General features: G+C 42.1%; 1 protein-coding gene across 2 annotated transcripts in view; it reads right to left on the bottom strand.

Annotated features, from left to right (window-relative positions):
- BMP1 (bone morphogenetic protein 1) overlaps positions 1 to 19,701 on the bottom strand; it is a 984,430-nt gene that overhangs the window by 277,652 nt on the left and 687,077 nt on the right. Inside the window, exon 16 of one of the 2 annotated variants that reach the window (XM_069617749.1) lies at positions 2,841 to 3,564. The exons of the other annotated variant lie outside the window; for it this stretch is intronic. Within the exon in view, the coding sequence (XP_069473850.1) occupies positions 3,437 to 3,564 (128 nt within the window). The 3' untranslated portion in view covers positions 2,841 to 3,436. Of the gene's footprint in view, positions 1 to 2,840; positions 3,565 to 19,701 lie in introns of those variants that run through there. 2 annotated transcript variants of the gene reach the window in all.

Genomic DNA, 19,701 nt, shown 5'->3' with positions numbered 1-19,701 from the left:
GGACCAAGGAAAAACAGTCAGAAATCCAGAAGGTCACAAGAATACTGCTAAACACAATAGTATAGTGGGTCAGGAGAACCCAATCAATCAACAGAAGACACCAACCGAGTGAGCAGGAAATAACACAGGGACAGCAGAAACCCAGGAAACCGGTCGAAGTGTAGAAAGAATGGACAAGTTGGTGGAAGGAATCCAGGAAATATCCCTCCACATAAAAGAAGATTGGTTTTGTTTTAAGTTCAGGAACTTGAGATGAAAACATTTCTTTGGCAATCTTTAAAGAACTTTGTGATGAGACTGCCAAGAACGGTTTTGTCTTGAAAGGAACTTTTGGTTAAATACATTATCAAATCAAGATCCAGAAGTAAGTCCTGGAAAGACTGAGAAGCCTATATGGGGAACAGAGTGTGAAAGACACTCTTCAACCTTCTGTTAAGTTTTTTGATAAGTGGTAGGGCCAGTTTTGTGGAAAGTTTTTGACCTATTTTCTTTTGGACTGTAGATGAGATCCTTAGTTTAGTTTGGATAGGAAGGGAATCCCCTTTTAGAAATAGGGATAGTGAGGCATTTTTTCTTTTTATTTAAATACAATTATGTGTACCAATAGCCTCTGGTCCGAGTCCTCCTTCTGGCTTGCCACAGTATGTATCATTTTTCATAAGGCTATTGATCTTTGCCATTAATCTATTGTATACATTCCTCCTGGCTGCTATTGTTACGTGTCCTGTGCCTACACTTGAACAAAGGTACCCCCACCAAAGACAGCCAATGTCGCATTTGTTATACCATTTATTCATCTCACTGCAGCACAAATGCGAAAAATGTCATCTTTTCCATCCCCAATCTAGAACGTGTGCCTACTTCTTTTATCTTGAGGATTTCAAATGTGGCTTCTGTAGTTACCATTGTGTATTTTTTCTATTTTTTGGAATATAGATGGGAAGGGACTCCATTGCTTTAAGCCTCGTAGCCAGCATTGCAATTGTTTTGTTAGGTTCCTTGACAAATTTCAAGTACTAGTAGCTACAAAGAGAAATTCTATTTTTCACATCTCAGGTTCAGCCCTCTAGTAGGCATTCCTCTAGTCTAGCTAATCTCACTGGTCCTTCAAAAGAGCAATTTTATTTGCTATTCTGAGTGATAGGGATTCAGTGTTGCACACTTTGGTTCACTATATACTTGCTTATACCTAACCATGCTCCCATCACAGCTGCAGGGTTTACTAATGTTGTGCAGGCGATCTTGACATTGAATGATTCAAACATTGGGTGGTTTTATACTTAGTTGGGACATTGTGGTAACCCATTAACATTTGGGTGCTACCGATCTTGGTTTTATCCAACAAGAGGATCACATTTTTGCCCACAAATTCATCTGGTGGGAAGACAGATTGTGCAGCCACCGTATAGGGGGGCACACTTATCCAACACACTGTTAAGGGAGCATGGGTGGTGAAGGAGTCTTCCTTTTGGCTATTCATATTGTGTGCATCCTCCACACCACCTTTGTGAAAATTTTGAGCTGATGTCTAAATCGCTCTTAAGCCACAAATGCTTACAGAGTCAGAAGAGACACGCTTGTTTCCTCAGATTGTGTTCGTTCTTTGATTAAAAAAAACTGTCACTATAAATGGGATTCTCAGTGTCGAGCTGTTTTTTCACCATTCATGGTGTTTCAGATGTCACTCATTTTGAGATTTTGGTTAAGGCCAAATGTTTCAGAGAGGAATCAGAATGTTTCAAGTACCAAATGTGTGTGGCATCAAGCGTATTTCTAGTGCCTGCAGGCCAATGCCTGGTCTTGAGTTTGAAGGTATGGTCAGCTGATGCAAACGTAAGCGAAAGAGTAGCTTCCAACAGAACAAAGTCAACAGTTTCAATAAGGGACTTCTATTTGGATTGGACACATGCCTCATCCTAAATGATCATCTTCAATTAGAAGGCAGTATTGCACTTTATAGCCTTTACCTATTTGGGAATTAGTGGGAATGCGATTCAATGGCATACTGACTGGCATGTGGGTTGTCATATGTGGAGATATGGGTGCAGCCTCTTCATGGGATTTCGAAGTGAAAACATGTACTTTCCAGGGTGCATGCCCATGCAAATATTACACCATCTGGCTTGTGTAGTCTCTTTCACATTAACATCTGCCATGCTTTGTACTGTTGATCATCATTGGAGAAGGAAAATGTGCATACTTCACAGACAATGTAAGTAGGCTGTTAGCATTTCGCCGACAAGGTATTCCCCATATTTTCTATGACGTCAAGGAAAGCAGGATAAACAGCCAACCATTTGATGACCGGTCACTGCTCCGGAAGATTTAACACTTTCCCAGATCCAGAAGGGAAGGAGGGCAACAAACGAAATCAGAGATGGACCCCGTACCGGGTGGATGCAAGGGCTAGTCTTGCCAGTCATGAAGATTATTTCAGACATAACCCGAAGTTGGTGTGCAGAATTAATGTTTTCACATTTTTTAATAATGAATGGATCAGTCACTAGGTGGCAAAATTATACATGTATATGAATCTTTAGCAGATTAATTATATTTAAACAGAGTTCTTATCTCTTTAATAGGTGGCAGAGAATGCACACTTGCTAGGAAGAGAGGAACCAGCAGTGAGGTTCTGGTGCAATATTACCTCACTATACTATAGTCAACCACAGTTATACATTTGGAAAAAAGGACATTTGGTTATTAATTAAGGCAGAGAGCATTCATCTTACTTTTTCCACTTGAATCATTTGAACTATATCATGTAAGCTCTTAAGAAAATGATGTCCTCTTGGTATTATAGACACTGCTGTACAACTCAATAGAATCAAGCTAGACTGTCATGGTACAAATCACATTTATTTTTAAAAAAATTAAGAATTCATTATTTGAACAACTCACAAGATTTTTGTAGAATGTAAGCAAATAAATACACCTACAGCAGCTGGTTGTCGACCATTTTGTTCCCACACAAAGCACCCTTTTTGGCTCCCACAGGATGGCTGCTCCACTGGATTAGGATTGATCGCAGCCCCCAGACCAAAAATTATGAAAGAAATCCCAAATCACAGCCATTACCTGCTTTACAGACGAACATGGACACAAACAAGACCAGAAAGAGACACTTGGACAGACCAGAAAGAGATGGGTAGGAGGTGAGACACTTGGATGCCATACCCCCTGCTGAACTGAACAAAGAAAACACTTGGCAAAAAGGTTGACCAGCCTCTGTCAAACCAGTGAAGTCCATCACCAATGTCCCACAATGAACGTCTCGAAAATCTTGAGTGGACAGGGAGGTAGCGGTTGGCTGGAGGCTACCAGTGGGATCTCCAGGGCTCCAGAGCAGAGTGTGCTGTCCTCCATGGCCCATAGGGGAGAAGCCAGCCACAGCTTATGCCAGGACTTGCAAAGTGTCTACAAGGGCACCACTTGTTCAGTAGGGAGTTCGGTTCCTTTTATGGGCTCGGAGCTTCATGCCTGGTCGCCCCCTGGAAGTCTGCTGCTTCTGCTGGTGTTTGGGTAGCTGCTTCTGCTGCTGCTTGAACGGTGGATATTTTTTTTCTGAAATCACAAAGAGCGGGCAAGACAGACAGAAAAGGAGATGAGAGAGAGAGAGAAACTGTCCATGTGTACATTCTGTATAAGGCAAGTGGTGTTCTTCAGGTTTGAGAACTTGCATGCCTAGAGACAGAGCAGGTGCCAGTAAGAATGTAAGTCAGTGGGAAGAGGGTGGACGTGCAGGATCGTGGCCAAGTGCAGCTACATGCAAGGTTAGATGCTAAATGGTAGGGTAGCAGAAACAACAGTTACGAACACGTACCCAAAGGGCTTCCAACCATGACTGTGGATTTGAGGTGCCAGACATATCCAAGAAATTGGGAGAGACGACCTCAAACACCTCACACAAATCCTCATCCCAGTGGTAGCTTCAGCAGCACATGGGATCTTCCATATGGCTTTTAGGCACATGCACGCCAAGTATGAGGAGTCAGAAAACAGTCAGATGTTCAGTTGTGGACTGGCAAATATAGGATCCTGCCAGAAAGCAATCAGCTGATAGTAGTCCTCAGTTCTTGAGGGTAAAAGACTATTATCCATGTCTCTGTCCAGTACTTTTCTTGCACACTGTAGTGCCTCTTAGCAGGTAGGTGTTGCACTACTCTGCTCCACAACAGATGTGGTCGTCTTCTTTTGACACCTGGGACCACAACAGTCTTCCATAATACAGGTCCTAAAGATCTTCAGAGCTCTTACACAGTCTACTCTTAAGGAGACTTTATCCAAACATGAAAAGTCAAATGTGAAAGGTCATAACATTCAAAATAATATAGATATCCAGAGCCACTGTTTACGGTCGTCCAGATTTGTTTCCAATGTAGTTATAAATCGAGCTTGCTTTCCTTGCCCTGCCCCTAACATACAAACCTACTCTTTGCCAGCTATGCAACCAGACTACTTTGTTTGATGGCATAGGCTGTCTCACACCAGCTCAGTTACAATGGTGCAGCCAAATAGCAGATCTCCCAGTTAAGGGTGATAGCCTATTGCTATATGCTTAAATGATGTTTTTAAGTGTTTCTGTGGTATGTCATGACCGTGAATAACACTTGATTAATACAGACTCCTAAGGAGTGTATTCCAAAAGCTCAATCAGCGCTTATAGTCGAGGTGTGGCACTCTGGCTAGATGTACCACAAGGGTGGCTTGCTGAACAAGGCACCTTACTGCAAAGGAGAGCAGCGCCAAGATTGGTTCAGAGGTTGTGCAAGTACCTTTTTTGTTCCGGGTAAACAGTCAGAGGCAGGGACATCACTATAACCATTACAATAGAAATTGAGGTGCAAACTTTGAATAAAGTACAACACTGGTTGATGGCATTGCGTGTTTCTATTAACCACCATCAGCCTCCTGAAAGGCTTGTCACAAGGAGGACTGAGATGCACACCCCCTTTCGATGTCTACGAGGTGCTGTTGTACATTCCTCTCAGTCCCAGTGATGAATCAACATGCCGACAGATTAGAGCCCGCCACTTTCCAGGAATAAACTACTTCACTGGAAGAAACAGTACCAAACTCCTGCACCCTTTGCACCTCCTGATGTCCAACTGGAGATGACTCCATGTTACAGGAACATACCCTTTCTCCCATTAAATACAGACCATTTCCAAAGGCAGCCTAAAATACAAGTTTGGCTTTCGTTCGCAATTAGGTTACAGGCCCACCAATGAACCTGAATCCTAGGCACGAGGAATGCAGATTGGAGCCCCACAAAAGATGCAGAGGGGCACCCACCAGGACTGGCGGAGAAACTCATCAGCCAAAAGAGAGCAAAGGGTGAGGTTGCATGAAGGGTAGAAAGGGTGAAGTCCAGTGAGGAACAGAGGAGGGAAGTAAAGACTTACCACAGTTCCTCGAGAATGCTCCTATATGGTGGGACCATCCTCCCGAGGATGCCTAGATATGCTTGAGGAATCTGTTTAGTTATTCCTGGAAAGGCCACCTGGGTCAATGAGATTCCTGCTGTGCACCTAACATCTGCAATATGTGCTTTTTGCGAGTGCTGGCTCAGATCTCCCTCACTGTCGTGATCTGCTAATGGGCACTGACAACAGAGCTGCCAGCCTTGATGTCCAACATTTTTTTGCTGATACCAAATACATTGTCCTCTCTCACTGCAACAACGTACGCTTACCGTGTTGCCCCAGACACATCAGCAATGAGCAGCATTCATGTGACAAGGATAACAGAAACTGAACTAATCAGAAGACTGGGTTTATCCATTTGTATTGTGTGTTTTATTTCACGTTCTGTTATGACCAGTGCTGGTATCACTGGAAAACCATGAGATGATCCTAGCCAGTGTCCACAAATAAAAAGTACAAATGACACAGTCACATACATACACTGTACAAGCAGGTAATGGTGTCTAAAGCCGCAGCCCCCACATAACGAGCAAACCTTTGTAAGAGGAATACAGGAGATTTCAAACAAAGCCTGCTGCATCTGAGAGGCTGGCAGGGTTTGGGTAACATAATGCCCATCTGATTAGGCCCCAGCCAGCACAGCCTTTCAGGGGCACTGGTGTGCCGTGGAAATCTACCCTTTGCTCAATTGTAGACCTGCATGCAAACACTATCATTATTCCAGGAGGGAGTTGGGAACGAAAGGGAATTCTTGACATAGCTAGAACATGACCAGCTCAGATTAAATGTTAATGAAGGAAATAACTTTAACCATGCCTGTATTTCCACTCAGGGTACAGAGGACCAGCTGGATAAGCATGCACAAAGCAAGCAGGAACACTTTGATGAGCAGTAGGTTGGAGGTGCCACATTATTACTTTGCTGGTCATTGCAGGGAAAGGCTGTTTCAGGACATTGAGCAAAGCAGCAAATAGCCCACCCTGGTGGATGCAGAAAGCCAAGCATGAGTACGAGAGTGCATAAGAAGCAAAGAAGCAGATGGTCTTCCAGAATGGCCAGTGTTAGCACAAAGTGGAGATGCAACCCCTTTATCTGGTCAAGAGCATCATAGAAGGAGGCATCAAAAGCAATTAATGGGAGATGAGCCCCTCTACATGAAAGACATTAACTGGCCATCGTATCTAACACCCCTCATTCTTCTTGCCACCAGAAACTAGTTAAAAATATGTCCACTTCTGAATCAAAACATTGTAAGTTTGAGGTAAATGAAGTATTCAAAGGAGACCAGGTAAGATCCAGTAATAAATCATAATTCTCATAAAGATTGCAAACTGAAACTGCACAATCACGGAGCTTTATATATACTCCAGGGTAGAACCCTGGGTGGTTCCATGTTCCCATGGAAACTCATATGTTGTGATACTCCTGGAAATAAACAAAGCAACCAGATAACACGTAGACAGATGAAATATGGCCATGATAAACATGTTCACAATTACCGTTATGTACAAATATTACGATTTATACAAATGGCACATTGATAGTTATACACCATCTATAATATATGATAGTTATACACCATCTATAATATAATGGAACACAGCTTCCTCCCTATATAATGACAGTATTGGAGCAAAACCTGCACAACAAGGGTTCCATGTCATTTCATCGCCTGTAATTCCATCCCCTGTCATTTTAATGTGCACATTCCATCCCCCACAAGCCCCCTCCCACACTTATTTTTGCTATTGCCTACCCGCCCAAACCCTTATCTGCCCTGTCCCACCTCCCCTAAAAAATTCGATGAGCATATTCGATGGAATGTGCACATTAAAATGCCTGGGGGTGCACATGCAGGTGATGAAAGGACGTCGTACCATAACAAGACACTTGACCTATCATGATCTCAAAGCTAATCTGCTTTTGTTCCATGTTCGCCCATCCTCCAAATCTTTGTTCACTCTCAGGGGACCAACAGACTTTCCCCTTTAAGTACTCCACACGGTCTACACACCCAAACACGATCACCAGCCTCTACCCTAGTGAGTAACACAATGCTTGTCATCATAAGCCCTCTTCATTTCCGCATTCTTTATCACCATTCTCCCTCTCAGGGTCGACTCATCCCATTCTACAAAACGCATCCTCCCCAACCATGGAAGATGCACCGAGGTAACAGCTTTTCACCTTAACACCTAAAATGGACTGAAAACCGTTGTGTGGGGCACTGATCTGTAGGCCCACATCAATTTATCAATACATTTCTCCCAGCATTGACCCGAATTGATATCCATGCGTACACTTTGCATCAGTCTCCTATTAAATCTTTCGACAATGCCATTAGTGGAGGGATGGAAACGTTTTTTTATAATCCCAGAAGTGAATTGAACACCATTATCCGTTAAAGTTTTATTCTGAAAGCCTTCCCTCTGAAATGTTTAATCTAGAAACCATAACACTGCATTAGAGTCTGCCTCCTGTACACATTTGACCTCCACCCATTTTAAATAAAGATCTACTAAATCCAAAACATACTTTTTAATACCTTCCCTTGAGCATAAGGACCCTAAAATGTCTATTGCAACATACTCCTATGGTAACCTGGGAAGTCCTAAGGTTTGTGCAGTTGAATATGTGTTTCAATACCTTATGCGAACCAAGCAGCATTCTTTGACCATATACTCTACCTCAGCATCTAAACCTGGCCACCAATAATGGTCGTTCAGTCGCCCTTTGATTTTTGAGATTCCGAAATGCCCACCATGGGCCAAATGATCTGATATGGCATTTATAACGGCCCTGTACACAAGTGTTTCTAGGCGCGACAAAGAGGGGGCAACAAAAGGAGGACAAAACAACTATCTTACTAGGCCTTGTGTCATTCAGATCGCACAAGAGCAGGGAAGGGGGGGATGGGAGAAGTGCAGGGGAGGATGGAGAAGGGCGGGACGAAGAAGAAAAACAGGAGTGCAGCCAGCAGGTGGCAATACGTGCACGGGAGGGGACTGTAGGGTTACAGATACAGTGCTGGGGAACCAGGAGGCAGTGCAGAATTGCAGATGACATGCAGGGACCTGGGCCCGAATTCAGAGGGTGACCAGGTGACCATTGCATGGATGGATCAGGCAGGTGATCAGCAGTGGGGAGGAAGAGAGAAGGCAGAAGCCTTCCAGCAAACCTTTCCTTACTTCCAAGGAGGCACTATGTTGCCAGCCCATAAACGCGATCATCTTCTACATTTAAATCATTCCTTACTATGTGGCAAGCTCCTAATCCGACATCACTCTTGGTCACATTTAGGTGACCACTCAAAAACATTTTTTTTTTTTTTTTACACAAAAATGCAATGTTCTTGCACCTGTCAGCAAAGTTATTTACAATCTGGCGTAATATTCCACGACACCTAAGAAGGACAGCACATCCTGTTTATCTTTTTGGTGGTGTAACTTGCACAATGGAGCTGACCAAATTTTCTCTGGGCCCTCTCACCAGGTAGCCTATGACCCAAATATCAATTCTTGGAAACTCCGAAACACTTGGGTTTTTGTAACATCAAACTTGCATTGAACAATCTGCCCAAAACCATATTCAATTGGGTATCATGGTCCTCCAGAGAAGTACCCATGACTAGAATATCATCCCGATAGAACACTCAACAAATATCTCCCAGCACCTTATTCATCACCCTCTGGAAAAAATGTTGCAGCTGATATGAGCCCAAAGGGCTTTCTATTAAACCTGAACGTTCCTTCCTGGGTGATGTCGGTGGTGAGATCCCTGGAATCAGGGTGCAGCCTGACCTAATAGTAGTTCTCCAATATTTGGCAACGGAAACTGGTCAACAGTAATATTACTGTTGAGAGCTCTTAAAGCTACATACCGGCGAGCAATGCCATTTGGTTTTCTTACTACGACCACAGGGTAGCACCACTCTGAAGCCTGCACTCGCTCAATGATGTCCTCCGAGACCAATCTTTTGATTTCGTTCATCACTTCCTCTCTTAAGGTAAGAGGTACACATCTCATTTTAGCTGCTACAGGAATGACTCCCTTGTTTGAACAAATCTTATGACAGATCCCTTTGAGACAGACAAGTCTTTCACTGAAAACATCAGACATATTCCCTTCAGGTATGAGGTTTGCAGTTTAGGAAATGGCAGCTATGCATCCTCAAATTTGTGGCTCAATTATAATTCCCATTGGAATTGGTTGTAACCAACTTAGCAAACATTCACCCTTATCAGATGCATACATTTTGGCCTTGGTGAACTTGTTTTGGCACTCAAGGTCGCGACAAAATAACCCACCATAACAATTTTAGCACCACCATATGCACTCGCCTTGATATGAGATGTGTCAAACTAACATCAGCAAACTTGTTTTGCCATGTTTCTCCATTAATGATAGTATAATCGGATCCAGAGTCTCTTAACATTCTAAATCCTATACCATTCACAAGCACTATAGGGAGTGTTTTTTGGTCTACCCCCTTAGTAGTACCCACTTCACACACTGACCAGCTCACAACCCATTCCTCTCCATCAGAGCCAGTCTCTTCTACGTTTTCACACTCAGATGTCAGAAATCGACTTAACTTTGTGGTATGTGTTCTGACATGTCGTGAATTGCCTCTTTCTACCGCACTTGCTGCACTGTGCGTGATGTCCAGAACACTCAGGATTGTTGGCAAAATTAGAGAAAAAACTACACCTGAAACATTTTTAGGGCCTGAAGTAGGCACATATTTGTTATAAGCCTTTCTGTGATTAGCATTATCCTCCCATTCATCTCTCTTAATATGCTCTTTACCTATGACCATATTTTTGTGTGCGTAAGGGTCCTTGACTGAGAGCTTAACTCATTTACAGATTCCTTGTGTTCTTTATAATCCAGCTCTTTTACGCAAGTCAGCAGGTGTTCTAGTCTTTCAGCCATGTCCAAAACCTCTTCTGGGCTGGGATCACCTTGTGCCCATATTTCTTCTCTAATCTTCGTGTCCTTCACTTTTAACATGAACTGGTCACCGAGGCATTCATCATGAGATGGCCCAAAGTTGCATTTATTGGTAAATTCTCTACGAACAGTGATTTAGATCTCAATGGACTCATCCTTGGCAGGCTTGCTGGTACTAAAGAGATAACATTGTATTATAATGCCTTTTCTCTTCTCAATGATTGTCCATCTTTTTTAAAATAAGCTCATAAGGACTTGGCCCCTCTACACCTTCACCAGACCCTTGTATAGACATAGAAAGGTCAGAGAGGCTTTTCAAGATTCACCAACCCTCATACTCTAGACAGTGCATAGGTAGCACCCTATCACATTCCATATTGAAGTTGGGGCCATGGATGGCGGTAAAATAGTGCAAAAAATCAAATCATCCCTCCAGGTGTCCCAAGGCACCACATGCCCCCCAGGAGAAGGAAGGGAGTGTGGAGGCAGGTTGCTCATATTTACAGAGTGAGTCTGGGTGCAAGCAGCCAATAAGAGCGGTCAAATGGGTTCATGCAAGTTGTTGAAAGACAAAAGAATGGCTTTTGACTGGTTGGAACCCAAAGTGGTGCATAAGCTTAATCAAAGTAGTGTTGCCACCTTAGTACAGTGCACAGGAAACACATGAGTGGCAGGAAACCGGGAAATAACAGTATCACAGTCCACAGCACACTTAACACAATAAGAATACAGAGTACCACATACGCTTTCCACATCAAACACTGATGGGGCTTACCACCAAAAGTTACTGGTTGCAGCACATGTAGATAAGCTGCCGGCATTGAAGAAAGGAAGTAACCCTTCCAAATGTTGATGCGAGACGAAAAACATAGCAATATCCATAAAATGCAAGCAGGTGTCTCTGCAGCAACGCGGGTGTGAGGAGCATGTCGATCTGATACGCAAGACAGTTTGCTAGCATCTTCTACACGACGCGGAAGCACAGAGGTTTCCACAGTGCCTATCCACTGACAGTGTGGCATTTGAAGGACTTTTCCTCAAATGCAGAGCCGGCAACCAGAGCCAAAGCCATAGAGGGCAGGACGGCAATGAGATTCCCCCGCTTCTTAGCTCGTGCAATGGGGCAGCAACACTAACACTGAAGCCCCAAAGGAGTGCTGAGGAGTACTAAAGAGCTGCAGACAAACATAAAATAGAGACAGGCAAACGCCACGGTCCACAGGTGACTTAAGGGGACATTCAGCTCTGCGCACGAAGGAACATCCAGTGTGAGTTTGCCAAAATGCGTTGGCAGATAGGAGGGAGCGCAGCGTATATCAGTAGCATTGAAAATGGCAGTAGCGCAGCAGGGACATGCAAAAAAACAAGAAAATCCAGACTGCCTGGCAAATGACAGATTCAGCTCATTGCCATTCTGAGGTCTTTTACTATCGTCAATGCGGGGAAGCACTTGGTTTAGCTCAAGACAAACATTTATTTAGGAATGAGTGGGCAAGGGAGAAATTAGCACACAAAACGTCCATTGTATGTAATGTGCACTAACAACGCCACCAGACTGAAGCATGTGGGCAACAGGCAAAGAGCGGGACATAAGGATTCACCAAACAGAGCAGGGGCTGCAAATACATGGCAAAAGGGCTCCAGCCCACCGTCCTGCAGTGTTGTCATATCTCATATCGAAGATGTGTAGCTACAGTGTGTGAAGGCAGTGTCACAATCGATGCAAGAGTCAAAAGAGATGATCGAGAAGAAGTATGGAGCCAGGAAGGTGAAGACGCCAATCTAAATATACACTAAAGGAGGGCCTCTGGCACATAGAGAGGAACAAACCCCAGGAGACTCAGAGGGGCTCCTCAGAAAGTCCCTTCTCTAAAGACGATTGTGGCAAGGGGAAATAGTTATTCAATTGTAGCACCGGTTCACCATCATATGTACCCTCTGGAGACTATAGGCTTTTAAATTCTACCCTGTAGATAGGCGGTACTCCAACACTTTCCAACAATAGTTTTTACCAAAACAAAAATCAAACTAAAATAATCAAACAACAAACCCACAGTACCTTTGTACTAAGAATCACCTCTGTGCATGCATAACATACATAACAGGTCCCTAAATAGCACTACTACTTTATAAGAAGAGCTCAAGCTCTGCTGTAAGTGTGGATGTCAGAGTGATGTACACTAATGAATTATTAGCAGTTTTAAACACATTTCGATTCCCCACAGGGGCGTGGGGGGATTTGGAATATTGCAATGCGTACAATCTTGGAAAGTTAAACATGGTATGGTAAAGAGCCTTGGGTAATAAACTGGTATTCTTCAGAATTGTAATCTCCTTCAATTAATTTGTTTTATAATATAAGAGTCATGTTACCTAAGATGATTATGCAGGGATGCCTATTTCCCCCGTTAAACACCCCCCCCCCTGGTCAATCACCTATTGTCTGTGTCGAATGGGCTGGAATAGATTTGAACTTTTCAAGCCTGTCTCTCTAGCCCCATGGGCCAGAAAAGAACTAAAATACTTGGCTGGGATGGATGGCTTTATGTCCCCATCCCCAATATAGGTTGCATATGCCTTGAAGCAAAACAAGACTCATTTTTATACTATATTGATAGATGCAGCCTAATGGCACTCCCAGTATTAAAGGAATTCTGGCTAGTAGTCCTGACAACATCAGATTAACATTTCCTCGATAAGGTTGATGAACTCACCTTTCAAAGTATAATTTTCAGTGTGCTTTACAAGGAGTGCTCTATTCAGCTTCTGTTAGCATGGTGTTCTGTGAATGCCATAATCCATTTGGCCTACCCTGAACAGCAGCAGCCTGAGCTACAAAGAGTGGAGTGAAAACATCACTGTTGTTCCCCAGAAAGGGTTGGTGCTCTCAATATCTGTATTGAATACTTTGCCCTCTGGAGGCTAATGGTTAGGAAATAAAACTAAGATTAGCATCCTGAAGGAAAAGACATTTTGAAACTTCTATAACCAGAAAACACATTTTTAAAGAAAACTATTTTCCGGGCATATAAAAACAATGTTAGGCTCCTTAACGGAAAACATATTTCAGTAACCCTATGAGAAGATGCAACTGCCATCTGTTACAGAATTCCATCAATGGTATTCTATGAACCCACTTAAGTCCTTTAACCTTTTGATTTCTTTTAGTCGGATTCCTGTTTTTTTTTTACTTTAATTTTGTAGCCAGCGTGCCTTATAGCAAAGAATGTTGTGATGTGCTGCCCTAGTAGCCTATGTGGCTACCAGAATATGGGTGCTTTTTAAGCACACCATTTTGGTTGCAGGGTGATTCCATCAGCCTAGAAGGTTGTTAAGAGTGTAGGCTAGTGGCAGCCATAATTTGAATTGGCTTCACAAGCGGTGCAATCAGTTTTCTCCCATTAGCAGGGCAATGTACCAGGATGGTAGGCACTGGGGTTCCAATTTATTTTGAAGTCCTACCCCGGCTATTTTGATTAGGCCATCCCTTTGTCTGGATGAAGCAGGCTTAAAAGGGCCCCTGCTGATGTGGGCTCACTCTAAGGGCAGACCTATTAAATAGTTTTAACTGGGGATAGCCTGTTTTTCTGCCCCAGACTTTGCCAAAATCCAAGCCTATGTGGGTGAAGCTGAGTGTTTAGCAATGTATACGACCAGCCCGATTGCCTGTCCACCTAAATATGTGAGCGTCTGCCTGGTGTGTGAATGGGGGACTGGTTTAGGCCCTATCTAGGAGAACCCCTGTTCATTTCAGAGATCAGGTGATTCCTACCCAAATTGATGGAAGATTGAAATGAAGATTGGCTGATGCATTTGGCAACCTGTCTTGGCCAATAGGCTGGATCCTGGTTCCTTTGTCCTTGCCCCAGCCTCTACTTAAGTCTGCTGGAAGTCTTCCCTGGGCTTCTTCTCCTGCCTCCCAACAAAATCCTCCTAGGCCACGTACCTCGAGATGGGGAGTCTTGCTTGCCTGGAAGAGTTTGGGTTCAACACTAGTCTGCCTCAGCTATGCTCTGTATTGGGCTGTCATGGTCTTCTTCATGGGTTCGTTTTTTGTTGGCTGGCAGCCGCTGCTTGCCCTTCCGCTGCCCAGTTCCTATTGGCTGGGTTCCTCAGTCTTCCTGGTGTCATCCCGGTCTACTGCTTCTGCTGCTGGCTAGTTACCATCACAAGTAGACCGATTATTCTTCCTTATGTTCATTTGGGTCATGTCTGGTACAGGGTTGAAGTCCTTGAGTACTTGGCCCAGCCAATGAAAAAAGCCATGCACTTATTGGGTTCTGGATTCCCCTGCCTTTTCCAAGCTGAATTCACAGAGAATGGCAACTAAAAAGGCTACATATCTGAACATTTTTCATGGGTCCGTCTTGGGACCCCGGAGTTTTATTACAAAGACAGGATTTGTAGCTACTACCTGTGATTTATTAGAGACCTTAAAGTAATACATCACTGCACTCCTGTTTACAGAAGTATTGGGTCACAGTATCTAGCCTTGGTTATTTAGTGTGCACCTATTTCTTTGAATAGTTTGAGACTATTTAGGCCAGATCTTATCTGGCTTTTGGTGGCCCACTGGGCACTGTTTAACCCCTTCACTACCTGTAAATACTACAATTATGTAGAGGAGTTACTTGTGTGTTCTCTTTTACTGTGTGCTAGAGTTTTAGGAGAATACTGCGACTATTCTTTTGTTGTTTTTTATGGGTCCTTATTATGACCAATTGAAGTGTGTTGTCTTTGTCTAGGGATCCCTTTTCCTCCCCACCACATAGCATTTTAATACTCTGGAGCCTGCCACTAGGTATAGGGCTTGTATTAGCTACAGGATTAGAAGGGTCAGACCCAAGTCGATGTACTTATTTATGCCTACACTGTGTTAAGTGTGAGTTGTGTCCTAAACTTATAGCACCTATTTGAACTTCTAGTGACTTTTTTGTAACATCTAATAAAGTGTACTGTGTTTAGTACACCTATATAATGTAAATTCTTGGGTTCTCTACTGGGACTAACTAAACCTAGCCTTCTGCCCACCCCAGAGTGACGCCAAGACAGTTGTGCAACATCTACCAATAGAGAGTTTGGACTAACTTTTTTGGTTGGTGTTTTTAGAGGAACGCGAGTGGTGCACTATGGCTCCCAGCTTGTACAGCTCCACATTCCAATGATGTATGCCTTTTTTTATTTTTTTTTATTTTAAATGTTTTGTTTGATTTGTCAAACTTTTCATTTTTCCATTTTTTGAGTCTTCATACAAAAAGGTTTTTTGAACTGCTTTTCAATTCGGCTTTTCTTTTACAATTCAATCTCAATCCAGAAGTTGATCACTGTGATGATCAGCCACTGATGGTTTACTTGGAGCAGTGTTGCCCATCTCTCCTCTGCTGTCATTTGTTGCTCTGAGATTTTGAAAAAAATCTCTAAATAAATCTCGTTTATTTTTTAGTTCTGGGCACACCATGATTAGATGGAATAAAGTTTCTTTCCCCATTGGATCTTTACAGTATCGACAGACAGGAGAAATATTTTTGGCTCGTTCTGTTAAAGCCAAGTATTTGCGTGTGGGTAAGATGTTCAGCCGAAAGCGCAAGAATTAATCACAAATTTTCACACTTGGGAAATGGACGAGATAAGAAGGCAACTGGTTGAGTGCTCTTGCTTCCATGTAGCTGGTTAACTGGCGTTTATAAGTTGTTTGTTCTTCGATCGTTCTTATCCAATCATTCTTCTGATTTTTTTGTTTTACATATTGAGGTCTATTTCTTAACATTTCCTCTGTGATTTCTTCTTCTTGCATTTTTTGCTTAATTTCACTTGTCCACTTTATTAGAGCTGCAACCTGGAATGCTTGTTTTTTTTCTTTAAGAATTTTCAATGATGGTATATGTTCCTCTGAAATGATTTTTCTGTGGAGTTCCATTTGTTTCCATAGCACTATGGACTGAATAGATTGCAGGGCAAGTTCATATCCGATTCTGGCTATCGGAAATGATTTTGGCAAGGCAGGGGTTTTTCTCCAGAAAATAGCTTCATATTTGGACCATTTCAATAGATGTTGGTTTATCAGGGATTCACTCGCATAAGTCAAGATTGGTATGACCTTTTGTTTATATAGTAGAGTTGTAGCTTTTGCAGAGTAAGTGCCATAGTTGCGATGAAAAAACCGACCTTGCCTTGCTACCGATGCTGCTTTTTCTTCAATGTTTTCTTGCCATTCTTTTTCGTTCGCCGATGGATTGATTAATACACCCAAGTATTTTATTGTTTTGGTTAGCTTAATCTCTTTGTCTTCCAGATAGAATTTTGGAGTCCATTGCTTCTTGGATTTTTCAGTTATAAGTTTCATTATCTTAGTTTTGTTGATATTGATTTGTAGATCATTTTCCTTCATGAAATTTTGAGTTTTGTTCAATGTTATCTGCAGACCTTCCACAGTTTTGTCCAAGATGATAATGTCATCAGCATAGATTAGGGTTTGAACATTTTCACTGTTGATCTTAGGAGGATTCGCCATCGGATGGTGAATTTTTTCTTCAAAATTGTGGGTGAGGAGATTATAAAGACAAGCAGCCAAGGGGCATCCCTCTTTAAGCCCATTCCAAGTAAGAATTGATTCTGTTGCCTTTCCGTTGTTTGTAAGTCGAACTCGGATAGACTTATTCGAATACAGCTGTTGTATTGGGTTCAGAATAGTAGATGGACAGCCCCACGCAGCCAATTTGGACCAGAGAAGTTGTCCATTAACTGAATCAAAGGCCATTTTTTAGATCTATGAAGATTGTATAGACCTGATGTGCTTTCATCAACCCTTCGTATTTTAGCATATTCAATAGCAAAAGATTGACGTTGGTACTTATTTTTGTGACAAAGCCAGTTTGCCTTTTTGCTTGTCTTCCATGCTTTATGGCCCAACAGTTTAATTTTTTTTGTAGATATCCGGCAAATAATTTTCCTAACGGATCCAACAGGGCAATCGGTCTGTAGTTGGCCGGATTTTTCCGATCACCTGCTTTGTAGATTGGTATCAAAACAGCTACAGACCATGTGCGTGGAATCGCTTTAGATTTTTCTATCAGATGTAAGAGATGGAAAAAGAATTTGGCCCAGTGTTCTGGATCTGCTTTAAGGTTGCTGTTGGCTAGCCCATCAGGTACAGGTGCTCTAGATGAATTCAGGCACCTGATAGTGTTGGTAATGTCCTCTAAGTCCCATTTCAAGCTCCAGTCGTCAGTATCATCTTGTGGGTCTGTTATTCGATGGTGTTTAGGTTTCTTGTATAGATTTTCGAAGTGCTTAACCATGTATGAGATTCAACTTCTTGAATCATGGATTGTTTTTTCGATGAATCATTCATCAAAGACCACAGGTGCCGTGAGTTTTTCTGATTTAACGCTTTCAAAAGTTCTTCTGCATCGTGTTGCTTTATTGCCATTTTATAAGATTTTATTAAGTTGGAGTATTTTTGTTTTTCCTTTTTTATTTCGGCTTCATAGTCTCTTCTGTTTTTCTTTATTTGTCGCAGACGTTTATAGTGTTTCTTTTTTTCTAGATGAATTTCTAAATTAAAATAATGAGTATGCGATTGCTTGCATCTTTTTCGATTTCTTGATGTTGTTTGTTGGTATTTCTCTAAGATCCATCCATAATTTAGTTTCACATGATCCTTAAGGCGGGGCCTCTTCAAATCGGACTGCTATTTCTTGAGTTTGTTGTTCTTTAATTCGCAGTCCGTTCAACCTATTATTTATTTCAAGTTCAGGTAGAATCAAACATTGATCACTTGATACTTCTGATAACCAGGAAATAAAAATGTGATGGTGATCGCTGTCTGGGTGTGGAGAATTCGTAGTCAAGTTTGTAATTTTCCGAATTCCTTCTGTTATAAAGATGTAATCAATTATTGAATTCGAGTTCTCCCGTGACCAAGTCGACAGCGGGATACCTTTATCATTCATTGGTTGAGCACTTCAGAAGATGTTACGCAACCTTGTTTCCTTAATCCATTTTCTAGCTCTCGATGTCATTTCGTTGGTAACTAATTGGTTTCCTTCTTTGTCGAAGAGATGAAAATTGAAGTCTCCTGCTATGATGATTTCATTCCCGCTGTTACTGCTGTTCAAGTGATCAATTTCTTCACATATGGAATCAATGAATTTATTATCAGACATAGCAGTAGGGTTCCAATATATATTGAAAATCGATAGGCAAGTATATTCTACAGTGTTAGGTGCAATGGTGTTATGGATTGATGGCATCTCGATGGAAAGGTATTGGGCCCAAGGGTGAATATTTTTACTTTCTATTATTCGCCACAAAGGGTTGATTTTTGTTAATAACAACATTCCTGACGCCGGTCTTCCCTGTTGTGAGGATATAGCTGGATTCATGAACGTTCTCTATAGCCATCACATAGTACTTCCTCTTTCAGCCAGGTTTCTTGTAAACAAATGATGTCGAACTGTTCAAGTAAAGACGACTCATTATCAAACAGATGTCGATGACCTCTCGTATTCCAAGAACATAAGGTTGTGGTGGTTTCAGGTACTTCTTTTCGTTGTTATAAGTATGTTGTCTTCGCACTCTGGTTCACATTAGCATTGGAGATGTTTCTTGTTCTTTCAGATTGCTTGCACACCACCCGTTGTAATTTATCTTCGTTATGGGACCTAGGATTTGAGTCATTCAAATTATTTGGGGATTCTTGAGTTTTGTTCTGTATGCTTCGATTTTTAAATGCATTTTTGCTGAATAGCTCGAGCGTTCTTGATTTTTTTTTCCCGCCCTCGATCGTGAGACCATGATTTCTTCTATTTGAAATCCCAAAGTAGCCAGTTGGTGTTTAGTGTCAAGGACACATTGCATGATGTCGTGAGTGTAAAAATCAATGTGGGCTTCTTCCAGGTATTGCTTGTTTGGAAATAGAACTAACTCAATATGTCCAGTTTCAATTTTAGTCAATTGCGGAATGGCCTTAAATAGTCGCAGAATGTTATATCTGTTTAATATAACCGGTTCTTCTGTACTTGAACTCATCGGGTATATAGCTATTCTGTATGCACAAGAGGCATTTGACGGGTTTTTGAAGATTGGTCTGACCAGTTTAGGACTTAATTGAGCAGCCACGTTTCTACTGGTTTCAGTTGGGCTATCTGATTCCTCTGATGGCCATATTTCTTCATTAGAAACTATTGAGTATGCCAGGGAGATATTCGTTTGCTGTTCGTCTTCGGTGCTTTCGCTATTTGAACAATCTGTTAAGGAATCTTGACATTCATCTATTACAATGAGGGACTCGTCTTGTGAGTTTATTGAAATAGAGTTGCAG

The sequence above is a fragment of the Ambystoma mexicanum genome, chromosome 10 (genome assembly GCF_040938575.1).
Source record: "Ambystoma mexicanum isolate Mex_15411 chromosome 10, UKY_AmexF1_1, whole genome shotgun sequence".
Classification (NCBI taxonomy): domain Eukaryota; kingdom Metazoa; phylum Chordata; class Amphibia; order Caudata; family Ambystomatidae; genus Ambystoma; species Ambystoma mexicanum.
The sequence above is the reverse complement of the archived record's forward strand: the minus strand, read 5'-3'. Positions and strand labels throughout refer to the sequence as shown.